Source organism: Sorex fumeus, unplaced genomic scaffold (genome assembly GCF_029834395.1).
Source record: "Sorex fumeus unplaced genomic scaffold, SorFum_2.1 ptg000130l, whole genome shotgun sequence".
NCBI lineage: Eukaryota > Metazoa > Chordata > Mammalia > Eulipotyphla > Soricidae > Sorex > Sorex fumeus.
The window spans coordinates 7,065,109-7,092,482 of record NW_026606187.1 but is presented as its reverse complement, the minus strand read 5'-3'; the positions used below and the strand labels follow the sequence as shown (position 1 = coordinate 7,092,482).

The 27,374-nt window shown below is 41.7% G+C and overlaps 1 protein-coding gene across 5 annotated transcripts in view; it reads right to left on the bottom strand.

Annotated features, from left to right (window-relative positions):
- RBBP6 (RB binding protein 6, ubiquitin ligase) overlaps window positions 1-26,246 on the bottom strand; it is a 37,696-nt gene extending 11,450 nt beyond the window's left edge. For 2 of the 5 annotated variants that reach the window (XM_056138930.1, XM_056138932.1), the window contains exons 1-13: window positions 25,426-25,635; window positions 18,416-18,515; window positions 16,485-16,521; window positions 11,458-11,502; window positions 9,250-9,338; window positions 9,055-9,151; window positions 8,551-8,690; window positions 5,525-5,697; window positions 2,878-2,981; window positions 2,452-2,786; window positions 381-477; window positions 182-260; window positions 26-80 (exon numbers count right to left, since the gene is read on the bottom strand). In XM_056138930.1, coding sequence (XP_055994905.1) covers window positions 26-80; window positions 182-260; window positions 381-477; window positions 2,452-2,786; window positions 2,878-2,981; window positions 5,525-5,697; window positions 8,551-8,690; window positions 9,055-9,151; window positions 9,250-9,338; window positions 11,458-11,502; window positions 16,485-16,521; window positions 18,416-18,515; window positions 25,426-25,591 — 1,517 coding nt within the window. In that variant the 5' untranslated portion in view covers window positions 25,592-25,635. Of the gene's footprint in view, window positions 1-25; window positions 81-181; window positions 261-380; window positions 478-2,451; window positions 2,787-2,877; window positions 2,982-5,524; window positions 5,698-6,498; window positions 6,613-8,550; window positions 8,691-9,054; window positions 9,152-9,249; window positions 9,339-11,457; window positions 11,503-16,484; window positions 16,522-18,415; window positions 18,516-25,425 lie in introns of all 5 variants that reach the window. The other 3 variants (XM_056138933.1, XM_056138928.1, XM_056138929.1) reach the window with 3 other exon arrangements.
- Window positions 26,247-27,374: the final 1,128 nt, after the last annotated feature.

Sequence of the window (27,374 nt, the reverse complement as noted above, 5' to 3'; positions counted from 1 at the left end):
GCCTGAAGATTAAATATATACTTACTGTTCCCAGCCTGGCCGGCCACCACCCGGACGAGCAGTATTTATTCTTACTGGACCTTGAAGACGAGAAATAAACAAAAATAGTAAATACAAAATTATATAGTTAACTAAAAATAATTTTCAAGGAATAAAGTTCAACGAAAATGAATTTACTCACCAGTTGTGGGGATCAACTGTCCATGGAGTAACGACTGTCCCAACAAAGATGGGGCTCCAAGTACAGGCACCTGGTAACCCTTTAAGAAAAAAATGAAGTTACAATGACAGTTAAAATTTTTGAAAAGCAAAAAAATCCTTCTGCAAAAAATCCTTTTTTATTTGAATAATCTTCAAATAAAAAAGCCAGCAAAACTTACCTTCTCTTCCATAAGAGCAGTAATTGCAATTGAAGATGCTCCTTTTGAGTGCTCTGATGCAAGGGCTGCCGCTGGCAGTAATTTACTATCAGAATCCCTAGGAAATATAATTCATAGCATATTTTTCAAATGTCACTTTTAGTGATCAGAAACAAGGGGTTAAGTAGTAAAAATCATGTATCAATAAGCTTATCCGATGTGTTTCTGATGATCCTTCTGCTTTTTTGGTTCACATCTGGTGATGCTCAGGGGTTACTCCTGGCTCTGCACTCAGGAATTACTCCTGGCATGTTGCTCGAGGGACCATATGGGATGCCAGGGCCCGAACCTGGGTAGGCCACATGCAAGGCAAACGCCCTACCTTCTGTGCTATTGCTCTGGTCCTGAGGATTAACTTTTCTATTTAAGTTAAAAGTGTAAAAGAAGAAGCATTAAGTTCTGTCTAACAGAAAGTTGTTGTTTGGGGGTAGCAATAATAAAATTTTGGGGAAAAAATCCTAACGTGGGACCAAAAAACTCAGGATCATCTCACTGAATTCTAAATGAATTATCACTGAATTTCTAACTGTGTGACTAAATCAGTCTTTGTCCAATGTAAAGTTTCAGGGCTTCATTTCTACAACCAAATAGATCGCTGAAGTTTAGAATTTTTTTTCCCCTTTTTGGGTCATACCCGATGATGCACAGGGGTTACTCCTGGTTTTGCACTCAGGAATTACTCCTGGCAGTGCTCAGGGAACCATATGGGATGCTGGGAATCAAACCCGGGTCAGCCGTGTGCAAGGCAAATGCCCTACCTGCTGTGCTATTGCTCTAGCCACTGAAGTTTAGAAATGTAATAAAATAAATAGGGGCAAGAGAGTACAGTGGGCAGGATCCTTGCCTTGCACATGGCTGACCAATTTCCAAGTAGGGTATCCTGAGTACCACCAGGAGCGATCCCTTGAGCACAAAGTGGGGATTAATCCTTTTTACTTTTTTGGGTCACACCCAGCGATACTCAGGGGTTACTCCTTGCTCTGCACCGAAGAATTACTCCTGGCACTGTGTGGGGGACCATATGGGATGCTGGGAATCAAACCTGGGTCGACCGCGTGTAAGGCAAACGCCCTATCAGCTATGCTATTGCTCCGACCTTTAGGATTAATCCTTGAGTACTACTAGGTGTGACTCCAAAAGCAAAAACTAAATTAAAGCTCCTATACTCCTAAAAATTATTTTCCTTCCCCACAGAGCTTTTGTTTCATTACATTTATTTTTTTTAAACTGTAAAACAAAAATTGTGGGGGCCCATCACAGATAGTTACACCTAGCTAGCTAGCTACACCTAGCTCTGGTCCCCAGTACTGCATATGGTATGCTGAGTACTTCCAGAAGCAATTCCTGAGTACAGCTGTCTGTGACTAAAACCAAAACCAAGGTAATACTTGGTCACTGGGCCAGCTTAATGTTAGGGTCTCATGATGTCATAGGGATTGAACTCAGGTCCTTGCACCACATGCAATGATTAATGTGCGACCCAGTTCTGTAACTCCTCTAGAATTTTTTTCTTTTTGGGTGATGTCCGGCAACACAGAGTTTACTCCTGGCTCTGCACTCAGGAATTACCCCTGGTGGTGCTCAGGGGACCATATGGGATGCTGGGAATCGAACCCAGGTTGGCCGCGTGCAAGGCAAATGCCCTACCTGCTGTACTATTGCTCTAGCCCCTCCTCTAAAAATTTTTACAATCTGCCACCTATATTTTTAGTTTTGCTTAAATCTACTCATTACAAATAACTTATGACCTTCTTATTAACTGTATTTTGAGTCATTCTAATACACAATTTAACATGTAATAGAAATTTAGTGACAATTTCTATAGTTTTTGTACTTGTGATGTTTAAAATCACTTGCCAACTGAATCTACTTCACTTACCCACTCTTTACCAAAGATTAAGGCATTATAAATCACCCACCTTATAGAACACAGTGGTCCACAAATATGAAATACTGTTGGTTACGAAAGTGACTGCTAGAATAATATACAAAATCACACATACCATTCCCTAATGGAGAAATGCACACTTACCGGAAAGGTCCGTCTGATTTTTCAGAGTGGACCGATATGGAGACTGTTGCAGTTATATCAGGCACAGGAGCTGGGGCAGAAGATGGATTTCCAGGCACAGGAGGGGCCAAGGAAGACTGATTAGACGTCAATGAAGACATAGAAGCAGCAGAGTGAGTCGATGATGATGTGACCGGAATCATCAGAGGATCCTGCTGTCTTGATATTGGGGACCTCATCAGGGGTTGTAGATTCCTCTGAATGAGTCTTGGAGGTGGGATTGGGGGTGGAGGTGGTGGTAACTGTTTTCGCAGCCTTTTTGTATATCCAGTTTCATTTTTGAAGTTATTAACAGCCTAGAGATGTCAAACAAATATATTTAAAAAAATGTTTTTTCAAGCAGTTAAAATAATCTTAAAAAGTTAAACTGAATACAAAGATAGCTACCTGTCTTAAGAATTTATTGGCAATTAAAGCATCAGGAGAGACATCATTCTGATGACAGGTTGGACATGTATGCTCATCTGATTCCAGGAGAGCTGTTCTTATACCTATAATAAAAGCATAATAGGAATTTATTTATTAATTTAATTTTTTTCTTATTTTATAAAGTAGTTCACAATATGGGAAAAAAACTTTTTGGTTTTTTTTGGGTCACACCCAGCGATGCTCAGGGGCTACTTCCAGGCTCTGTACTCAGGAATTACTCCTGGCGGTGGTAGGGGGACATATGGGATGCCGGGGATTGAACCCGGGTTCTCTGTATGCAAGGCAAATGCCCTACCTGCCATGCTATCACTAGGCCTGGGAATTCATTTTTTAATATGGGCCACACTCAGCCGTGCACAGGGGACCAGGCTGGGGGATTTGAACCAGGCCACAGCTGCCACAGCTGCCACAGCCATAGGGGAGGCAAGTGGCTTACTTCCTGTATTACCTTTCAGGCTCCAGGTTTAAAAGAGGATTAAAAAGATCATTCTATTTGCCATTTAAGTTTTGTTGGAACAAACAAACTGAAGTAAATTAGTTAAGTGCCAAGGGGGGCAGGCTGGAGTTGGGAGGAAAACCGAGAACTTGGTGGAGGGAAGGTCACACTGGTGGTGCTAGAACCCTACATGCCTGAAACAACTGTATGATTCTGTAAATGATTTTGTAGATCACAATGTTTTAGTAAAAATTAAAAGAAGAAATGATATCTTGGCCCAGAGATAAAGTTCAGGGGTAAAAGTTGTAATTCAACCTCTAGCACCAATAATAGTACTTTGAGCACTGTATATGGCCCCAACAAAACATATCTTCCATCTGTTCAGTTATGTTTTACAAAGAAGTATGTATCAATAATTTTATCTTATATTTAAAAACTTTAAATGTCTTCCCTTACAGCAGTCAAATGCTAAAAGGTAAGCAACTTCCCAGCTATTCTAACTTAAAAGCAGAAATTATAATTTATGCAAAAAATATTTCCTGAATATTAATTTAGTTAGCAACTGGAATAGTACAAGGAAAATAGAAATAAAGGCCAGAGAGATAGCAAAATAGGTCGAATCACATGCTCTACAGGCACAAGACCCAGGTTTGAGCCCCAACACTACATGGTCCTTTCAAGTACTGCCAAAAGTGACCCCCAAGCATAGTGGGCCAGGAGTAATTCTGAAGCACTGTTGGGTCAGGTCTGACTGCCTCCCCCAAAAAAATAAACCCAAATAAACCCAAAACATATTTTGGTAAGGACATCTGAGATCTGAGCACAGTGGGAAGATTAACACTTGACGGAGTAAGATGAGAGATCAAAAGGATGGAGCAGCACAAACTTTGCATATGGGAGATGCCTAACAACTTGGATTCGATCCCCGGCATCCCATATGGTCCTTGTGCTCCAAAACCAAAAAAATCCTTAATAACTGGCTTGTTTCTTTGCCTCCAGCAGCCGTTTTTCGGCCACACCTAACAATGCTCAGAAATTACTCCTGGAAGTACCTGGGGTACTGGGTTGGTCACACGCAAGTCAAAAGCCCTACCCACTGTACTACTGCTCTGGCCCCAATAAGTGGTTTGTTAAATACAGACAACTCTGAAATAAGTCTTGTCAAGAAATGACCTGCACTGCAGAGCCCCCAAATGCCCCTAGACTAAGTACAGCTAGGAGTGTCAAAGACAGCTGGGGAAGTATGTGCCCCACTCCCCTACACCCCTGCCCCCAACAACAAAAGATATTTCCAGGGTTCGGGAGATAGCCAAGGGCTAAAAGCACATGAATTTGTCTGTGGGATGCCTAGCATCCATCCCTGGCATGCCATGGACCTCTGAGAACTACAAGTATGGCCTAAAAAGAAACAAGTCCAGAATATCTGAAAATCGAAGACTTTAAATCATTCTCTAAACCGGGATGGAGATCAGTACAGTTGGTAAGGTGCTTGCCTTGCACACAGCCAAACTACAGCACCATATTTGGTCCTCCGAGCACCACCAGGAGTGAACCCTGAGCACAAGCCCGTAGAAACCCTCAAGGACTGCCAGGTATAACCCAAAACTAAACAAAAATATCCTGTATATCAAATAAAAAATATAGCAAAAATAGAATTATTTAAGAAGCGTTATTATCGTCACCCAAATGAAATGAAAGGAAAAAATGCATTCTAATTTTAAAAAGTGCTAATATTAAAAAGAACTAAGAGTGCTTGAGAGATAGTACAGGGGTTAAGGTGCCTGCTTTGCATTCTTCAGATCTGGGTTCAAAAAAACAAATACTAAAAGATACAGAAGCAGCTAGTTGTTGCTATAGATGACCATTATATCAACTTATCAATATTTTATATACTTTGTAATTAAAATATACATTACTAAGGTTCAATCTAAATTAACTCTAAAAAAATATATTTTGGGGCTAGAGCAACAGCACAGTAGGTAAGGAGCTTAACTTGCATGTGGCCGACCAGGGATTGATCTTGGGTACCCCATATAGTCAACAAGAACCATCAGAAGTCCTGAGTGCAGAGCCAGGAGTAATCTCTGAGCACCACTGGGTGGCCCAATGAAAACAAACAAAAAAAGCCTAAATCTAAAACATGTATCTCTGGAATTCAACACTTCTTACATTCATCACAATAACTGTTTCCACAGCAGGGAATGACAACGGCATCAGTCATAATATCTTTGCAGATGAGACACAGTAATTCATCTGGGATAGGATCATCTTCAGAAGAAGAAGAAGAAGGTTCTTCTGGTAAGAAAGGTGGCTTTTCTTTCTTCCCTATTGCATATGCTTCTCTGTAAAAGAAGGAGTTAAGATCTTAACATTGCTATAAAGACCAAGTACTTTCATGACACCAACACATTCTACTTTAATAGGAATTTATTCAGTACAATGCTCAATTAAGTACAGTACTTTCCAAAATAAGAAAGCAGCTATGACCATCTCTTACCTAAACAATAAAGACATTAAAAAAAAAAACCCTATACAAGCATAATAATAAGAAACAAATGCTTAAAAATATCTAGGAGGACATCATCCCATAGCTCACATTAAATACCATTAAGTTTTATGTGGCAGAGAAATCTGAATTTAGATCTAACAATAATGAAAATCAGTTTTCTCTACCTTCCATGTTTCTTAAGATAAATAAAAATACCCTCTCTGATTAAGTACTTGAAGCCTGTGAATGTATTAAATATTACAAAATAGCACTAATAGCACAAAATTAAAGAGTTTAATAATTTATCATCAACAATAGCCATAAAAAAACTTAAGAACCAGATATTTAGTATTCAAAATTAGTTAAGAAACAATTACAAAAATATAAAAGACTTTTATTAGATAATATGGGTCCATTTGGGGGGTATATATACATTTTGCAGAAAATTGGGATATTAAATATATTAAAAGAATTTAACAAAATATGCTATTCTCAGACTCGTCACCACTGCTTCCAACACCCCCATCTTCTCTGTAATTAAGCAAATTTGCAAAACACAGGAATTCCTAGAGAAATCCCTTCTAGTTCCTTTAGGAACAGTGTGTTTATCTCAATGCTGAAAATGAAAGAATCTCAGCTGTACAGAGTAGGGTACCTTAGGTGTGTTATTTGTGTTGCAGTTGCTCCATAGACATCACCACGATTCCAGAAATAAGTATCAATTTGCTTATGCCCCATTGTTCCCAATTTGTGAAAGAGGAGTCTCCCACTGCCCAAAAGAGAGAAAAGAGAAAAAAAAAAAAGAGGAGAACAGAGGATAGAAAAAGAAACAGAAGAAGAGTCTGAGTTGTTTTTCAGTGGTGTTAGTGAAGAGGGTGAAAGTTTCATTAAAATATTTGGGCTCCCATTTCCCCAGTATTTGCTGTGTGTTTGGCACAAATGGGCTTTTTGTATTTCAGCATTCAAAAGCAATGAAGTTATCAGATTCACAGGTGATGTTAATTTATCCAGCACAAATTTCTAGTCAAAACTTTTACTTCTATATATTAAGATGAAGCCGTCTGCTCTTAGATCGTGTCTGGAAAAACAGTTTCAATCTGAAGTTGTTTGAAAGCATGTATGAAATAGAAACAGCTTAACAACAGACTGTTCTGAGATGATTCACAAAAACACACAATGGTGACTGATAAAAAATAGATGGGGGTGAGAAAGTGAGCAGGGTTGGGAGTTCAGGATAACATTTATTCTTATCTGTAAACTAACACTAATGTTAACACCAAAATATTGGTTAAAACCAAAATATTTTCAATATCATTCATAGCACTGTATCCTTATTTATTCACTACATTTCAAGAATATATCATGAAGCCGAGGAAAACTTTACATATATAATTTTGCAGAGATCATAACTATATCTTTAAACTGATGTTTATCAAGGTATGTCCCAAGGATTCCTTTGTGCCTAATTTGCAAGATTTGTGAAAAATGCAAAACAAGATCACATAGCATCAAAGTTTTAAAAAGTGGAGGGGACAGGTACCCAAATTAGTTAAGAAATTAAGGTTATAGATTTGAACAGTAAAGTTAGAGAAATTAAGTCTCCCCCTCCACCAAAAAAAAAAAAAGACACACACAAAATGATTTTGTGCTGAGTTCATAACTACTAAGAAAGTACTTAAATAGATAAAATAGGAAGTTAGTCAACTTATGCCACCAGGTTTTCTCATTAAAGGTTCAGAATGTAGAGCCAGGGGTTAAACCCTGATAATTATCATGTGCAGCCCAAATATCAAAAAAAAAGGGAGGGCATGGGGAAGAAAGAAAAAAACCCACATCTCACTTCCCGGGTGGTGGTGGGGGGAGTGGATAGGTGGGAGAGAGATGATTTGTAAAGGGCTATAGATAGCACAAGGGGTTATTTATGAAGCTTGCCTTGCATGCAGCCAACCTTGGTTTGATTCTGGGGAATGTACATGGTACCAAGTAAGCTAGGATTGCCCACTGAGCACAGAGCCAGGAAAATATCCTACGCACCACTGTGCATGGTCGCAAGACCATTGGCGCCCCAGTAGGTTCATAGGGGCTAGGACTCAGTGGCAGAGCACTTGCCTTGGATAAGTGAGGCCCCCAGTTCACCAACAGTGCCGCCAAAAAAAAAAAAGGGGGGGGTATTCAAAATAAAACTCGAGGAACATTAAAAATACACATAAGTCAATAAACATCTATGAATCTGATTGTATACTTATAGGTGGCCTAAACTAATTATATAATTCTCAAAAACACAGTATACCCAAAAGTTTAAGATACCTATTTATTCTTGGCAGATAAATCTACAATTTTTGCTAAGAGTCTTGTCTTATTCACTTAAAAAATTAAGCACAATTATAAGGTAACGTGGGAAAATGTATGTGAATGAGGAAGAAAGCAGGGAATGACAGAAAAAGAAAAAAATAAGACTACAAGAGAAGTGGCATTCACTGATAACAAAAACTCCCAAATGAATGCTAAATTTGCTTTATAAGGAGCAGACTGCAGCCTCATTTTTAACTCAGAACTGCACCACATGGTGGTTAGCAGTCTTGGTATACTAAATTTGAAGTATTCAACGGGCCAAATTACAAGCCACAAATTACAAGTTTAAATAAAGGACTATATAAAATGAAAGTGAACGTAATCTCCACAAGTCATACCTAATTTGAATACTTACGCATCTATAGTTGGTATTGCATATTTTCCAGTGTTGGTAAGCATTGCACCTTTCATGTTAGGGTCTTTCACTTCCATCATAAAACTTCTGGGTATTCCAGTGCTCTTTTTAATCCTAGGGCCTGATTCAAAGTTCTTATCCTATTGGAGAGGGAAAAGGAGAGGAGGAATAGAAAGTGCAGTTTTGATTCAGTACAGATAACATACAGTATTTACTGGTGCTTCTATAATTTGTACAGTATTTAAATATATGATCTTACTAATGCTCACACATCAGTCACTATTATCTATCTTCATTTCACAAAGTAACAGGTTTGGAGAATCAAGTACTTTGGCCAGGTTTACTAAGCAGCAGGCCAGCATCTGAACCCTGGCAATTTGGTTCCAGATGCTGTGCTCTCTTGCTGCTCCAAAACACAACATTTATTTAATACACACATACTTATTGAGAAAACTAAGAAGAGTTATGGACAAATGACAGTAAAAATTTCTGCTTTAAACTTACCCCATTAGTTGGGCAATTCTTAATATAATGGCCAGGTTTACCACAACGGAAACAGGTATAAGATGGAGGTGGGGGACCGAGAGACTTCTTCATATAACTGAAATGGGAAAAAAAATTATATGTAGACTTGAAAAATACGCTGTTTGGGGAAGGAAAAACCCAACCCAAAGTACCTCCATGGATTTATGGACTTACTTGATAGGGTCGTATTCATGGCCAGATTGAGACATCATTGCTTTAATTTTATCTTCTTCAGAAGCATTGGCTTCAGCCAGATTGGCAGTCTGTTTAACAGGTAATTATTTGACACACACATTAGAAACACATTTAAGACCACACAGCCAAACACAACACCACTCATCCTGTAAAGAGTAGTGTCTAATCTTGCATAATATCAGCCATTTACATGTATACTGGGGAAGTGGCACTGGAAAGATGTTTGAGTCTGCAGGGCTGAAGAAAGTCTCTCTAGGGCACTCAGAACCTTAAGACCCCGTATATACATTATATTAAGACTTGCAAATAGCTCTTCTAAACGTAAAAACTGGTATTTGCAAACACTTGATGTTTTTAAATACTAAAAATAATTCAAGTGTCGTACCATTAAAACATATTCACATCTTGGAGGTAAGGTAGACAGCAGAATAAATAATCATTATTATGTAACAGATCTTAGAAGTCGTTCTTTTGACAGTGCTGTCGATTTCAAATTAAGTTCAAAGTATAGGCAGAGTTCATAATTTTCTAATTTTTTTTGGCCACACCCAGCAGTACTCAGAGATCACTCCTGACAGTGCTTGGGGGAGCCATATGCAGTGCTGGGGATTAAACCAGGCTTGGCTGTGTGTAAGATAAGCACTTAATCCCTGTACTCTCTCTGGCCTCCAAGTTCACAATTTTAAATTCAACTGTTCAAAATCTTATTGTCTCTAAAGTACATATACTAGTCTCAGTATAAACAGGGTCTAAGGGAGTGAGTCCTAATAAATATTGAAGCATCTAGCACTCACATCAGCCATTCGCTGCATTTAAACTTTACATTCATCCACAAAACAAGCAACCAGTTTTAACATTTTATTGTAATTTTATATACAAAGAATGCTTAACATTAACAGAGCTTAGAACAACAGCAACAGTTACAGAAAACTGGATTACAGATATTGAACAACTAATTTGTTTGAACCCAAACATTAATTTACAGTTTAAAAGAAAAAAACCCCCAAATCCAAAAAAACCGAAACTTCGAAAACTTCCCAACTGTTTGTTCCCCCCACAAGGAAACAATGGTAGGAAAAGACCAAAACTTGGTAATGGTCTTTACAGTACATAAGAATAGGAACAGTGGACTACAAACTGCTAAAAATGTTGATTCTATGCCAAACCACTTTGCATTAGGAAACTGAGGATGGTTTTAATATCTAGTTTTCCCAAAACAGTAGCTTAAAAAGCTGTGCTTGTTATTAGGAATTTGGAGAGGTAGGGGAGATACATTCTGAGGAAGGCACACCACCTATAACAAAGTCAAGGACCAGATAGGGACAGCACTAATGGAAAACCCATCCGAAAACCCATCTATTTATTAACCTTTGTTGCTAAATTTGGTATTACATTATAACTTTCTTTTAAAAACTCAAAAACTTCCTTCTTGGCTCTCAAAAATCTGCCTATTTTGCAGTATTTGCCTTTTTATTTTTAAAGGCATGATGTGCAAGCTAAATATACTGATTTAAAAAATAATCCATCACTAGTGCTTTCCCAAACAAAAGGTACACATTGTAGAGCAGAAAATGCAAGCAATCTTATCGCAAAACAAGGCATATACAGTGAATTCAAGAGGTAACCATTTGCCCTTCTGCCAAACAAACACAGTGGTATAATCCTTCAAACAACTTTATACATTTACACAATCCATGTAGTCTGTGTTCAAACAAATTAGGTTGTTTAAAACTTCTTCTAATGCAGACAGACTACAAGTCTATAGCATAAACAACTGTAGTATCACATTTAAAATGTTAACCCCCATGGGGATCAATTAAATATTTATTCAAGAAATAACCACACAAATCGTCCATATAAAGGAAAGCTTCTATTTTGGCTGCTTAAAAAAAGTCCATATAATTTACAGCCAAAACCACGAAATTTCTCCAGAACTGTTTCCAATGAATAAATAAAATATAAAGAGGAAAAACATGAGAAAATGTAGCTTCATGTGTTTCTTCTGTCTTGAGGATGAACAATACTCCAACATAATGGTGAGGCTGACAAAATACTCCCCTATCTTCTCAAAACAGCAACTACTCTTTACAGGATAGCAATAATATATACAATGTCTTTGCAAAGTATCTCCTCCCCCAGATTTTAAAAGTACAGTTAAAAATGATTGATATTTTCAAAAATATATACCTTAGTAAGCTGGGCCAGAGAAATAGACGCAGAAGAGTCATCAATCTGTTCACAAAAAATTAAACACACATTCAAGTTCCACACTGAAAACATCTAAAAGTGATTATTTAGCCCCTACTGCCAATTAGTGCTCAAATACTGGGCATTTTCTTATATTCTGTTTTAAAGTTGAAAGTGTAGCTCACTTCACCTTATCCTTCCCACCTACTGCACACAGTAATAAAGGGTAACAATTGAAGGGGACTTAATTACACAATGAAAAAAATGGGTTAAGAAAGGTCTATCCGGTAGTTAATTTTGGAATGGTGACTAAGTTCTAAATAAGAGTCCTCTAACTACGATAGTGGTCTCTCAATTTGACAATGCTCAGGACAATATACATTAGAGAATGAGAAATCATCTTTTGGAATGTCATTATAAAATTAAGCAGCTATGATTGGATAGAGTCCAGTGGGTAGAGTGCTTGCCTTGCATGTGGCTGACCAAGCTTTGATCCCTGGCACCCGTATAGTGCCAATGAACACCGCCAGTAGGCCACCCAGTGCAGAGGCAGGAGTTAAGCTCTAAGCACTGCTGGATGTGGCCTAACAATCAAACGAACCCCCCAAAAACAAAACGAAACAACCCCCCCAAATAAAACTTGAACTGGGCAGCTCTTCCACAGTTTCCACCAAATTGCTACTTTTTTCCCTTTCTGTTTTTGAGCAGGATCAGCTCAGTCTGAATGTTTATTCTTCCATAAAAAGAACAATAAGATAGTTTTTTGGCCACCACTCCATCAGCTTTATCAAAACATCGAAGTTAGGTCAAAAAAGGGGGTAAAGGAAACAAAGGTACCTTAGGGGAATAGCAACGTAAACCCATAAACTATGTTTTTCAATACTTGGAGAAATTTCAATGTTATTAACAGGTGTGTGTGTGGGGGGGGGGGGGATTGTTACATCTATAAAGAGACTTTAAGAATGTTCTTAGGCTCTTTCTCCAGTCCGAAGATTTGGCCTGAATCTCAACCTGCTATGTGTACTGGAGGCTATCTCCACTCCCATGTCCAAATTTTCCCCTTACGTTGCTGTAAAATTTTCTTGAAACTATTTTACTTCACTAAAAAATAAGTTTTAAATGTGGTATTTAAAAAATCTTTTGATTCTCTAATTTTAATTCTTTTACACGTAAACCTGATGATATAGTCCCTACAAATGTTAAAATGAAAACTTTAAAAATTACTTTCTATGTGAAAATGGGTGCATATTTAACTGTTATGTATTTTTCATACACCTAATATTCGTCAAATTCTTGTTTAAAAGAGACTAACAAGATGTTTGAATGAAAGGGAAAAACAAAGCCGCGAAGAATTCTTTTTTAAGTATTCTAGAGAACTAAGATCATAGAAAATAAAAGTAGCATAATTTATAGTTCTGACGAGAAATACAACCAATTTCATTTTTTTTTTTTGTTTTTTTTGCTTTTTGGGTCACACCTGGCGGTGCACAGGGTTTACTCCTGGCTCTGCACTCAGGAATTACCCCTGGCGGTGCTCAGGGGACCATATGGGATGCTGGGAATCGAACCCGGGTCAGCCGCGTGCAAGGCAAACGCCCTACCCGCTGTGCTATTGCTCCAGCCCCCAGAGAAATACAACCAATTTCAATACAAAGAAGCTTTAGCACAATGTCCACTACAGTGGGAATTCAACATATTAAAAAAAAGTTTTTTGGACAACTGAAAATACATCTTCTAATTATCAGGGTTTTTAAGAGGTTTGGTGGTACTGTTTGCTGGGATGGTTATTTTAAAAAAGATTCTTGGCTCTACATTGAGGGGACTAGTGACCTTATAACGGACTGAAACCCCCTTTACTCCTAATACATAACCTTATGATCCTCCAAAGGGTTCTCATTCTTGCCCAGCTTTGAAGTACTCTTCCTTAAAGAAATAACCTCTAGGGATAAATGGGGGGGGAGAGGAAACAACCCAAATGTCCTATTTTCATCCAGAATAAATTCAGACCCATTCCATCTATTTTGAGGAGGGCTAGATTTTACATCAACTGTGATTACTTTGAATCTAAATAATGACTGAATAAACTGCTATCAACCTTCACCTAAACTGTTTTAATCTATAATATTTTAATTACAGTGACCATCTAAAATCTAAATATGGGTCATTTCCTAGAAAGAAGGAAATGAGTTCTATCTTCTTAATGCTGGAACTAAAACACCTGAGTTATTTTTAAATCTTCCTACTCTTAAGATACAGTTGTCTTTTTGATCACGTCTGGCTTCATTGTCCTTTCTTTTTCTTTCTGGACCATACCCACTGGTGTTTGGCAGCTACTCCTGGATTCTTGCTTGAGAGTCCCTCCTGAAGGTTCTCGGGGAACCATGTGATGCCTAATACTGAAGCGAGGCCTCCAGCATGCAAAGCATGCATTCCAGCCCTTTGGGCCTATCTCCCTGACCCCTGGTTCTTTATTTTGTTTTTCTTACAATGTTTTATTAGTATGGTTATATTTCAGTTGACTGCGTGATTTCAGATATGCATGGTTTCACAAAAGCTAAATCACTTTTTTGCCAACAAATCACCATCTTAGCCCCTAATTATTTCATGATCACAAAGTTGTCAAATTCATCACAAATTTAGAAAGGCAATCAATTTTTTTCTACACTTAGGATATAAAAAGTAAAAAAATGTAAACAAAAGAATGGTTTTGAAAGTAACTAAAAATTTATATGTAAAGAGGTAATTTTGACATATAAAATACATGTAATATAAGATACTGATCTAAAAATCCACATTTATAGCTTTTAAAAATTGATTGATATTACATTGAAGACATCATTAAAATAAATTCATCTTTCAATTTGTGGTCTTGCTCCTGAGAGCAAGGATCAGAAATATTTTTATGGCTTGAAATAAAAAGGTCCTACCAACATTATTCTGATGCTTATTTTGCAGTTATGTAAAAAGTGCATCCAGCTTTTTAAATATCAACATGAAGGATGACTAAGACTAGGAACAGAAAAAGCTGTCCTTGACTAACTAGAGTTGGCCGAAATAACTGAAAAACCACATTTAATTCTTACAAGCAGAAGAAAACACCTGGTTTAGTGCCAGTTTTACAATTGTCTGATTTTTATAATGTCCTAAGGTGAGTCCTAATCACACTTGATGGATGTATTGTCATATAAAGATAAAGGCCAGCAAATGTCCCCCAAGCAAATAAATGATGGGGATAATGCATTATCTCTTATCTCCATTTCAGATAATTCTACCTAAAAAACAAAGTCCCTTTTAAAGTATTAAAAAAATAAGAGAGAGAAATCTAAATAAGCACAAAATAAACTGCTTCTTATAGGTGTAATACAGACATGCCAGGGAACACACGAGGCTAAAAAATGTTAACTTTATTTATGAACATGTGATCTGTGCTTATACACATGCTAATCAACAAAAAGGAAATAATTACTTTCAAGAAATAAAACTTCATCTGAATTAAATACTATATAATGTACTTTATACAAGATGTGTTACATTAACCACTACAGTCACCAGGATACTCGATCTAATTTGTGCTAGCATATGGATACATAAAAATCAGCTTTAAACCAATCACCAGCAAAACCGAAACCTGGACAGTTTTTACAGCATTATGCTTAAAAAAGAAAAAAAAGAAAAAGAAAAAGAAAAGGAAAAGGAAAAAAGACCAGAGAACCCAAGAGGGGAGAAATTTCAAAACACTAAGAATTTTGATCTTTGAATCACTATTATTTAGTTCCATGAGAACTAAAGGCCATATATTTTAGAGAACAAGTCCAGAGTTCAAATAGTTTGTTATTTAAGACCCAATAATCCCAGGTTAGTCAAATGCCTGATATACATGAAAGATCAGTAATACTTAAAAAGGATAAATTAAACAGCAAGCAATTCAGTATCTTTAATTTCTAAATTAAAACTCAAGACATCTAATATTGTGTACAATAAATATCAAACCTGAGCATAAAATGTTTAGAGAACCATCAGTTAACAAAATCCAATCACTACAGACTATGTTCTAAAACAGATATTTCATCCCTACTACTGAAAATGCTGCTTTTTTACTAGAAAAAAAAAATCAAATGCTAACACAGTTAAAAGTTAATTTTTGGAAATAAAAATTAAGATGTTACCCTGATTAATGGGAATTACCTTTGGTAAACTACAGCTTTCATTTAACTTATATTTATTGCAGCATTTTAGTATCTTATGAGAAAGGAAAATATTTTAATTTGGACATCGGAGCAGACAACTAAGTGAAAGACCCTATATCAGAAGCAATGTATCCATATGTATAAAATCATTGAGACACTCAAATTCATGGGTGGGTTCAATTTCAGACCTCACTTTATAGAGTATGAAACAGAAGCTCAAAATCACCAAATAAAGCAAAATAAAATAAAAAAGCTGTACCAATGGTCTCTAGAAAATTCTTTTCTATTATGTGCTTGAATTTAGAGAAAGCATCAAACTTTAATATAAGCCTCACATGTTGCTAATGCATTTTTCAGAGCCATCAATAAGGCAGGAAAAAATAACTAACAAAAACTAAGTGATACAACGTGAAAATGGCAAAATATACACTCCAAACATTTTTTTTTATTGCAAGAAACAAAAAGCACACAACAGCCTGTACATACATACAAAATACTAACTATAGACAGACAGATGTAGAACATGTTATCATGTTCATCAGTGTAAAACCTACACGACCTAAAAAGGATCATACATTAACTGTACAACACAGCGTCATACAGGGGAAATGCTATCGGATTAAATATGAAACAGTGTTCTGGGGCACAAATCACCCATTTCTACAAAGTGTGCAAATAATGCCATATATATCCATATTCAACTTAGCTGTCACCAAAATACATTTTATTTACAGGATGTACTCTGATCAGTTGATTAAGTTCTAAAATAATTTACTTCACTGCTATGTTATAAAGGTAAAAGCAATGTGTAGAAAGGTGTGAGATTGTGTTTTTACATACTGCTTTTGAAGTTCCCATCACTGGTTCAGTTCGACTTCTAAAAAAATAAAACAAAAATAGTATTAGTTATCTATCAGCAGTTGCCTGAATACTTATCTCTGATAGTCTTTAGGAACACAATCTTCCTTTAGTAATCTTTGAAAAAGATTTCAACATTCAATTTCTAAAGTAATGAATATACTTTGATTACCCTTTATCTTCCAACCATTTAAGACTTTAAAAAGAAAATCCAGGGACCAGAAACACAGCACAGGAGATTAGGAGTTTGTCTGGCACAAGGCTTGACTCTGGCTTGAGTCTTGGCACTGCCTAATGAGACTCTGAGCATAGCCAATAGTGATCCCTGGGCACATAAGCCCCCCACGTGCACCAGGTATGTGCCTCCCGCCACCACCCCAGCCAAAGAAAAATATCATAAAGGAAATCCATAGCTTCTAACTTACTATGTTTCCTAGAAAATTGAGGTTTGTTTTTTTTTCCCCCCGGATGGGGAGTAGGGGTACTAAGACTCCTGCATACAACACAAATAATCTGTTGACTCAGTCTAAAGTTAAGAAACTTGGTGTCGGGGCTGGAGCAATAGCACAGCAGATAGGGCATTTGCCTTGCACGCGGCCAACCCGGGTTCGATTCCCAGCATCCCATATGGTTCCCTGAGCACTGCCAGGGGTGATTCCTGAATGCAGAGCCAGGAGTAACCTCTGTGCATCGCTGGTGTGACCCAAAAAGCAAAAAAAAAAAAAAAAAAAAAAAAAAAAATTGGCGTTATTTCTTTCTTACTGATACCCACTGATTTGCAATGCTAGAATGGTAAGGACTATAGTTACCAGTCAATAAAAACAAGATTACTCCTTTCCTTTACTTTTAGGCCAAAGTCAGTGGTGTTTGGGGACTATACCCAGCTCTGAGCGTGGAGGTATTTCCTGGTATTGCATGGGCCATGCATGCAAGGCAAGAGCCTTAACCCCTGTAACTCTCCAGCCCCAAGGGCTATTCCTTTTTCTTTTTCTTACAGGCTTAGGGATTGAACACAGATGCCTCACACAAGAGATCAGACTATGTACTCCTCTATTCTAAATATTCACAATTACTAGTCTTGTATAAATACAAATTTCTGTAAATTAATTTTTTTAAAAGACCAACCACAACTAACATTTATGATCTGTATCCCTGACACACTGCTATACTCCAAAACTAAATTTCAAATTTAGAAAGGTTAATACTTTGAGCACTCTCAGAAAAAAAAAAAAAGCAATGACCAGGATTTAAAAATTAAGATTCAGAGAAAAAAAAAAAAGCAATGATCAGGATTTAAAAATTAAGATTCTAACTTCTAATAAAGCACAAAGAAGTCTTATATTTTAAATTCAAATAATAAGTTAAATGGTTATAAAGAACTGAGCCAATTTTTTTGGAGGGAGGAGGGTACTGAGGTAGAGGGCAAATCAGGGATTTGAGCCAGGGATCAAATGAGGGGTATCCTGTTGTATGCCACAAACTCTGTCCCTTTAAGCATCACCCAGCCCCTTAGGTTTTTTGTTGTTCTTGGACCATACCCAGCTGGGGTCAGGGCTTATTCCTGGTTCTGTGCTCATCGAGCATCACAAAATCATCTGGAAAGCATTCCTGGTGGGGATTACCTTCTTGCACTATATATACCCTCCCATCCCACCCCCATTTTTTTTAAGTATTAAGTGTCCTCAAAAAGCCCACAGAGGAACTCTGCTAAACACAACCTTTAAATGCTTACAGGTTAACATATCTATGCCAAGTTAACTGGGAGAAATCAAGGGGTGGGGGGGAACCCTTATGTCACACTGGGAGGATGACACTCACAAAGATGCATTACATTCAGTTTTAAAATACACTTCTCACAGGAGCATTTATTTAAAATTCTACTTTGCCAATTTAACATGAGATTTGACACTCACATAACATATGTCTTGCTTGTAGATTTAACACCTCCAATAGGAATTCTTCTAACAATTACAGATGAATTCTTAGGAATTAGAGCATTATCATCAGTATACTCTGTAAATAGAAAGATAAAGAGTTGAATTTCAATCTAGAGATTTGAGTAAATTATAATCCCAAGAAATATAAAGCGTCAAAGTTTAGTCGAAGTTAATATAAATATAAAAAACAAAAAACTACATGCTTCTTACATTTAGAATGTTAGAACAATAATCTGAAGTCTCCAGGAGGCTGATACCAACTAGTGGCAGCAGGTTTTTTTTTTTTTTTTTGCTTTTTGGGTCACACCTGGTGATGCACAGGGGTTACTCCTGGCTCTGCACTCAGGAGTTACTCCTGGTGGAGCTCAGGGGACCGTATGGGATGCTGGGAAACGAACTCAGGTCGGCCGCGTGCAAGGCAAATGCCCTACCCACTGCCTATCTCTCCAGCCCCGCCAGCAGGTTTTTAAGTTCTAGTACTTTTACTATTACTGTTTCTTTTAGTTTGTTTTATTTTGGGGCCACACCTGGGGTAATATTCAGAGGACCATCTGCATTGTCAGTGGCTGAACCCAGGCGGACTATGCAAGACAAGTGCGTACTACCCTCTTGGGTAGTCACCAGCACTTATGGTTCTGTAAAGATAAATCATTCTTTAGCTTAGCTAACGATGTTTACTGTCTGAACTGGAAACAGTCTGTCTCTCTTAGCCCCTAAGCCTAAGAAAAGCTAAAATAAATTAAGTAAATGATTTGCACAGAGAATAAGATTTTAAGGGCTGGAGTGATAGGATAGTGGATAGGGTACCTGTCTTGCATGAGGCAGACCGGGTTCAACCCCAGTACCTTTTATGATTCCCTCGAGCCTTCCAGGAGTGATCCCTGAGTGCAGAGCCAGGAGTAGGCCCAGAACACCGCTGGTGTGGCCCCAAAACAAAAAGGACTATTTTTTGGTGGGGATGAGGCACAGTGTAGGGATATTTGGCCACTTAGCAATGCTCAGGGCTCACTCCTGATGGTGATAGAGGATGGGGGGGCCATACGGGATGCCAGGGATCTAACCTGGGTCAGCTGCATGCAAGGAAGGCGCCCTACCAGTGGTACTATCGTTTAGGATCAAAAAAGGGATTTAGAATTTAGAATTATAAAAGTGAGACAGACTTTTATAATTGAGATAGAATTACAAAAGTGAGATAAACTTTGGATAGGATGATTATTCAGGAAAGGTTGCTCAGGAAATGACCTCAGGCATTCACACTGAGAAGCCAACCAGATATTCAAGAGTGGTTATCAGGCAGAAAAGTAATGAAAATGGAAGGTCAAAACAGCTCAAGAAACTAAAAAGAGGACACACTACTGGTAGTAAGTTACAGAAAATACGCTGATCTATAGTCTGTTCCAACATCATACAAGTAAGCCTTTGAAGGATTTTTTTAAACAAAAAGGATGACTTAACAATAAAAAAGATAACCTAGTTTACACTTCAGTAAAGAATGCAGGGGAACAAGAGTTAAAACGGGGCTCTTCTGAAGAGATAGTCCAGTGGGTAGGGCACTTGTCCTGGAAGCAGCCAACCTGGATTTGAGCTCTAATATTCCCTATGTTCCCCTGATCCGCGCCGTGAGTAATATCTGAGTACAGAGCCAGGAACCCCTGAGCACTGTCAGGTGTAGTCCAAAAACAAAAACAAGCCCCCAAAAGTTCAAAGTTTAATAAAGAAGTTACTGTGGGTATGACAGAAAGTTGCGAGCTGACTGAACTGGGAGGATAATGAAAAAAAGAATTAGGTAATTAGGTTCTGAGCTCCTGGAGTTGACAGTAGACTGAATCAACAGATGACAAAAGGGAAAAATAAATGAACCTTATTTTTCTGCTCTTTGCATTCTTTCATGGGGGGGGGGTAATGTTCAGGGGCAAGTTACTCCTGGCGCATCTCTCAAGGATCACTCCTGGCAGTGCTCTGGTGAACGTATGGTATGCCGGGGAATGAACCCACTTTGGCTGCGTGAAAGGCAAATGCCCTATGCACTGTACTTCACTCCAGTCCCTCTCTTCATTATTTTCAGTATAAAATAAGGACAAAACTACCAGGGAGATGGCTCAAAAGGGCCGACATGCATAATAAGCACACATGCAGCCTGCTGCAGGAAGCATCCCAAAAGCAGAGATGGGAGTAGCCCATGAGCGCTACCGGGTGTGACCCAAAAACAACAAAACTAAAAGGCTAAGGAGACAGCATAAAGGACTGAAGCACAAGATTTGCATACAGAAGCCCTGGGTTCAAGGATCCCCAACACCACATGCCCTCCTCAGAGACTGAGCTAGGAATTGCCCCAGCACAAACAAAAAAGAATGGGTCAATAAACTTGATACAAAAACATGCCTATCCCTCTTTAATAGAGAATAGGGTTTACCTTTTTTTTTGGGGGGGGAGGGTGAAGAGGGGACTGGAAGGCCAGTACACACCTGCCATAAGCTAAGGCTCAAACCTAGGTTGGCTCGCATGCAAGATAAGTACCCTGTCCCCTGCACACTCTCTCTCTTGACCCTCGGGGCTTACTCTTTTAAGTTGATTATTCATCTACAATACCCAGCACAAAGTAGCTATGTTTGCTCTTTCAATGAATTAAAATTCATCCCATTAGCAAACATTAAAAATTTTTAAATCTATCCTTATACCTTATACTAGTTTGTTATAAATACTATTAGTATTCCTGACATAATTCAGGAAATGTATTTTTAGTATATTTCAAGTAACAGGATTTACTTCAAAAGCATTCAGAACGGTGTAATTTTCTAGATACCTGGATACCAGTCTATCATTATTATCTTTAATAGTTCGTAACAGTTCCAAAAGCTAAAAATAAAGTTCTTTGAGTGAAAAAAGATGGTTTGGAGTGGATGGGGTAATCCCCGACTGATGCTCCAGGGGTATTCCTGGTGGTGCTATGAGGGAACCATGTGATACTAGGGATCACACCTGGTTCTCAGCATGAAAACTATGTGCTTAGCCAGTGAGCTTTCTCTGATCTCTAGATGGGGGAATCTACCTTATTTGGGGGGGGGGGGGGGTTGGGGGGGGAAGGGGAGGGGTAGTGCCACAACCAGCTATGTTCAGAGCTTACTCCAGGCTCTGTGCTCAGGGGACCATATGGGATGCCAGGGATCGAACAGGGTAGGCCACATCCATGTCAAATTTCCTACTCACTCCTATTACTTTAAATTTTTAGTTTAGAGAACTGTAATTTACAAAGTTACTGATAGTAGTTTTAGCCATGTAATGTTTTAGCACTAAACCCACCACCAGTGTCAACTTCCCTCCAGCAGTGTTCCCAAGTTCCCTCCTGCTCAACGGGGTAATCTTTAAATAAGTAAAATCTAAAAACAAAACTGGGTGTTAAACACACGACAGGAAGTTTGGGAATAAGTAACAACTTTTAAATCACAGTAATTTTTTGTTTTGGGGCTGCTACATTTGGCTGTGCTTGGGAATTACTCTTGGTGGGGCTTGGAAGACCATAAGGGAGTGTTTGAACCCAGGTTGACCATATGTATGGCAAACGTCCTGCATTTCCCCCAAAAAACTTTTTAAAGACTTCTCACACTGGGGCAGGAGCAATAATTTAGTGGGTACGGTGTTTGCCTTGCACAGAGCTGACCAGAGTTTGATCCCTGGCATCCCATATGGTCTCCCAAGCACTGCCAGGAGTAATTCCTGAGTGCAGAGTTAGGGGTTAACACCTGAGCATTGCCGGGGTGACCCTTTAAAAAGTAAAAAATAAAATAAAATAAAATAAAGACTTCTCTTATCTCGTTTTTCCTTTGGAGAACCCGGCAGGCTACCGAAAATATCCTGCCCCCACGGCAGAGTCTGGCAAACTTCCCGTGTCGTACTCAATATGCCAAATACCAGTTAACAATGATGGGTCTCATTCTCCTAACCCTGAAAGAGCATTGAATATGGCTCTTTTAAAATCTCAGGACTGGGAAGAAGGGAACGTTACTGGTGCCTGCTCAAGGTAATCAACGAACAACAGGATGATCGCGATCGTGAAAGACTTCTCACAACTGCATTCAGTTCTGTGACCTTACAAGGGATGGCAACCCAAACTTTAAGACTCAGGTGTAAACTGACCTCTCAAAGCACTGACGCTCTGTAACTTTGAAATATCAACAAGTGACCTAGCAGTTTTAAAAGTTCCTTTTTTCACTCCAGGAAATTATGTTTTTCGATGATGCTCAGGGGCTGTTTTACTGGTTCACTGTTCAAGATGTTCCCAGTATTGCTCAGGGCGCTCCATGTGCTCCCAGGAAATCAAACCCAGGTCCTCCTGCATACAAAGCATGCACTCTAGCCCTTTGAGATATCCCTCTGGCCTGCCAGTGTAATTTCTGATTCAAAAATAAAAGGAAGATAAACAGTTCTGTAATGATTCAGTGAGTATGCATATCTCTCACACTAAGTTCAAAACAAGTTATGCTGGGTGTTATGTGTGTGTGCAAGGGGTGGGGGATTAAGGCAGAGGAGGAAGATACAGATAAGTGAGAAAATAAGTTCATATACAAATAATGTCTAGAAATAAAGTCTAGCCTAGAAATAAACGAATAAGGATTCTCCAGTTTAAAACAGATGAAATTTTCCAAGCATTTTAGTCTAATCATGTTATAAGGGTCCAAAAACATGGTTTTATAGAAAATGGGTAGATCATTTGAAACAAATTCAAAACAAAAAAATTCCAGTTCAGGGGCTGGAGCAATAGCACATCGGGTAGGGCATTTGCCTTGCATGAGGCCGACCTGGGTTCGATTCCCAGCATCCCATATGGTCCCCTGAGCACCGCCAGGGGTGATTCCTGAGTGAGAGCCAGGAGTGACGACAATGCATTGCCGGGTGTGACTCAAAAAGAAAAAAAAAAATCCAGTTCTTCAGTCTATCCTACACAGTAGTCTCCTAAATACGAAGCTATAAACATTTATACTTTTAATTTACTGATGATAAACCCAAGTCCAAGTGGCATTCTTTAGCTGTCCCATTACACCGAACTACTTTCCACAAAACTCTTGTTTCAGTGATCTTTTATCCTCTAACTTGAAGATATGACAAAAATGTACACCTCGAGCCTGAAGTGCCTTCTTTTAATCTAATACTAAAGCCTTCTCCAGTAAGAAAGGCTCACTGATACAAAAAAAGAAACAAAAAAGAAAACTCATCCCTGGTCTTCAGGGTTTATGAAAAAACACCTTAGCATGCTTTCATGGTCTAGAAAGCACAGTATAATAGAACTCCTAAATTTGTAGACAAGAGCTGCTTCAGCTATAACTTGCTCCAATCTAACAAAATCGTAAAGGTAAAAGGTAAAGGCCCTCCCGTTGATCGTCGATTTGCTCGAGCGGGCCCAGTAACGTCTCCATTGGAGACTTTGTTGTTACTGTGTCTGGCATATCGAATACTCTCGGTAGCTTGCCGGGCTCTCGGAATCAGCAGGAAAAGATGGACAAGACCTAAAATTAAGTTGTGAAATACTTCAAAAAAATAAGCTTGTTTGAAACTCCCTTTAACATCCTAATTCAATTATATTTTTGTTCTTCCTCCCTTTTGCTAGTATCATTACCACATCAAGAAAAATTCTTGTATTTCCCTTAAGATATATTCCTAAAAAGTATTCTAAAAAGTCGTTTCTCAACTCTTCACAACCACCACCAAATTCTATACAACTTATGCTACACATAATTACCAAAAACTCCTATGTACCTCAAAGTAGAATGTTGTTTAATGAAGTGGGGAAGTGGAAACGAATTCTTTCACTTATTAATCACGAATAAAGATTGTCCCTCCTCGATAAATATGTTGGGGGTCATCATCTGCCAGTAGTGCTGTTCATTAACATAATTTTATCACTTAGAACAAGGAAGGTGTTTTTACATGGCAGATGTATTCAACCTATCCAAATACATACAGACTAAAGTGGGCAATCCCCTGACTAAAAGACACCTTTGTCATACCTTAACCCAAATTCAGTCACTGAGATCAGAACTTCACCAGCTTTCCTCAACCCATTAAGAATAACCTCCGCGAAACCACACATCCGCATAAGCTTACGGAAGAAAAAGCCACCACAGTCCAGTGAGACTCTGCAAAGGGAGGCTGTCACATTTCCCAGGGCTCAACTCTCAAAAAAATGTTTTCTGAAAAGGAGACTATTCGAACTCCAACCAGCGGCGTATTTGTACTCAAATGGTCGCAGTCTCCTATTTTCCAGTATCCCAGTACCAGGCTGGCAGCAATCACTACTTCCCAAAAGACCAATCTGAAGTTATGATCTTGACTCATGAGGAAACAGGATGGAACAGCATGAACGAAGAATCCAGCCACTTGATGAGCACCTACTTACTAATACTGGACTTCACATGGACAAGAGAGGTCCCATTTGGGGGCATCTCAAGTTTCCAAAGCCAAGTCCCACAGGAAAGTTGGGCCTGCGCAAAATCGGCAAAAGACCCCCCCCCCCCACACACACAGTTCAGCACAGTTCAGGCAAACACACACACAAAAATAAACCAATCAATCCTCAGGGGGTTGGGGTGGGGTGGGGGTGCGGGGACAGAAACGTAGCATTTGGCGCGAACCTCCCCCAAGATACCGGTAGGTTCAAAAACTGGAGCAACATCTCGACTTTAACCCAAAAAAAGGGGAGAGGAAAACGAAAGCGACCTTAGTTGGCTGCGGCGCGCTCCCCGCCACCGCTGCCCCCTGGAGAAGAAACTGACCGAGCTAGAAAACACCAGGCTGGCGGGCAGAGTCGCCCCGGTAGGTCCACTCCCGCCCACGCCCGCCCGCCCCAGCCCGCAGCGCGGTGGGGTCGCCCCATTTCCGCGCCGTGGCGGCGAGTCCTGTCCCAGGCAGCAGGAGCCGCGACCGGCCCGGGCCCCGCGCCAGGCGGTGCTCCCCGCCCCCCGCGCCCCGGCCCGGCCCGCGGGGCCGCTCACCTTCTTTCGTCTGCGCGTTGGTGATCTGCAGGTCGCAGTCGGCCGCCTTGAGCTTCTCCCTCCCCATGATCTGCTTCTTCAGGTCGCAGAGGGAGATGTGGAGCCCGTCGAAGGTGACGGTGTCATAGTTGAGTTTGGAAGAGAATTTGTAATGCACACACGACATGGTGCCCCCCCACTCCGAAAGCAAAGCCAGACCGGGACCCGCCTACGGCTCAGCGAGGAGACGCGGACAACGGCTCAAGAGACGTGTATTTATCAACGGAAAGGGGCAGGACGGGTACACACGGGGGACGCGCACAGGACGCCCGGGCTCGGGTCTCCGGACGCCCAGCCGCGGCACGGCGCCGGGGGCGTTCGCTCTGCGGCCGCGTTTCCTCTCCGAGACCGTCGGATCCGGGACGCCCCCTCCTTTGTCCTCGGCCCCCCGCAACTCCTTCACTCCATGGGGGAGGCGGCGGGCGGGCGCGGGGAGGCGGCGGGCGGGCGGGGGAGGGGAGGAGGCGCGACGGAGGCGCCGCCAACGGGCACAATGTCACCCGGCTGGCCCCTCGCTCTCGCGAAGGGCCGGCCGGCGTGGGGGCGGGCGGGGACGGGGTGGCAGTCAGTGGCGCTCAGTCCGCGGCCTCAGAGTCCGGTCGACCCGCGGGGTCAGGGGTCCATGGCGCGGCCGCGCTCCGGCGGGTCCCGCTCCGCTCTCCCTCCTGCTCGCCCCCGCGGCCGGGGAGGGCGGCGGGCCTAGGCCCGAGTCCACCACGCGAGGGCCCCTCGCCGCGGCCCGGCGCCTGCGGACGAGCGGGGTCGGGCCCCGGGCCGGCCGGGCGCCCCGCACGCCGCGCCGCCCGCGCCCCCCGCAGCCCCCGCCGGCGGGCCCCGAGCCCCGAGCCCGCGCGCGGGGCGGCGGCGGCGGCGGCGGCCGGGCCTCGCCGCGCCGCGCCTCGCCTCAGGCCGCCCGGCTCCGGCTCCGCCTCCCGCCCGCCGCCGCCGCCGCCGCCGCCGCCGCCGAACAAAGCGGGCGCAGGCCGCGGCCGGGCCTCCGGGCGCTCTCCCCGCGCGGGCCGGCGCGGGCGGCGGGCTCCGGGCGGGCCCCGCGCCGCGTCCTGTGGCCGCTGCTCCGCGCCGCGCCGCTCGCCGCCTCGCTCCCCGTCGCCGCGAGCCGCGAGGCCTGGACGCGCCGGGCCGCCGCCGCCGCCGCCGAGGCTCCGCCGGCCCCCGGCTCTTCCGACGGGATTTCCCCCCTTCTGATCTTCCTCCTTTCTCCTTCTTTCCTTTTCGGGAGAGTTTTTAGCCTGGGCTCTTCCTGGTCCTTCTCCCGGGTGGTGGCCGAGCACACGCTCCCCGGCCGCCGCCGCCGAGGAGCCGCCGAGGAGCCGCCGCCGAGGAGGAGCCGCCGCCGAGGAGGAGCCGCCGCCGCCGCCGCCGCTCTCGGGCCCGTCCGCAGCGCCGGCGACAGCTCCGGGCCAGGCACTATGGCGGACGCGGCCTGGCTTCGGGCGAGCGCCCCACTCCGGGGTCTCTTAAGCAGCGACTGCACGGGCGGCGCGCGCGGGGCGGGGCCGGCGTGCGGCGGGGGCGGGGCGGGGCGGGGCCTGCGCGTCACAAAGCGCGCCGGCCCCGCCCACCTGACCCCGCGCCTGCCCGGGGACCGCCGGGCAGGGACCCTGCCGCTCGCCGGCGGGGTGCGTGGGCGGCCCCCGAGGATCGGCCCCTGCGCCGGGCCCGGGACGGGGGCCGGCCCCGGGCGCGCTCGTCTCGGAGGGCTGCGGCCGTTCCCGTCCCACCCCCCGGCCGAGCCCCTCGGCGGCGTCGGTCCGCTGGACGGTTGCTGTGCTGCCCGCTCCGGTTGCTAGGCGAGCGCCCTGCCGGCCTGAGCTCTTCCGAAAGGGGAGATTCCGAAGCCCCCGCCACCCAAACCGCCCCCCCCATCCCCTGGCTAGGACTGGTAACAA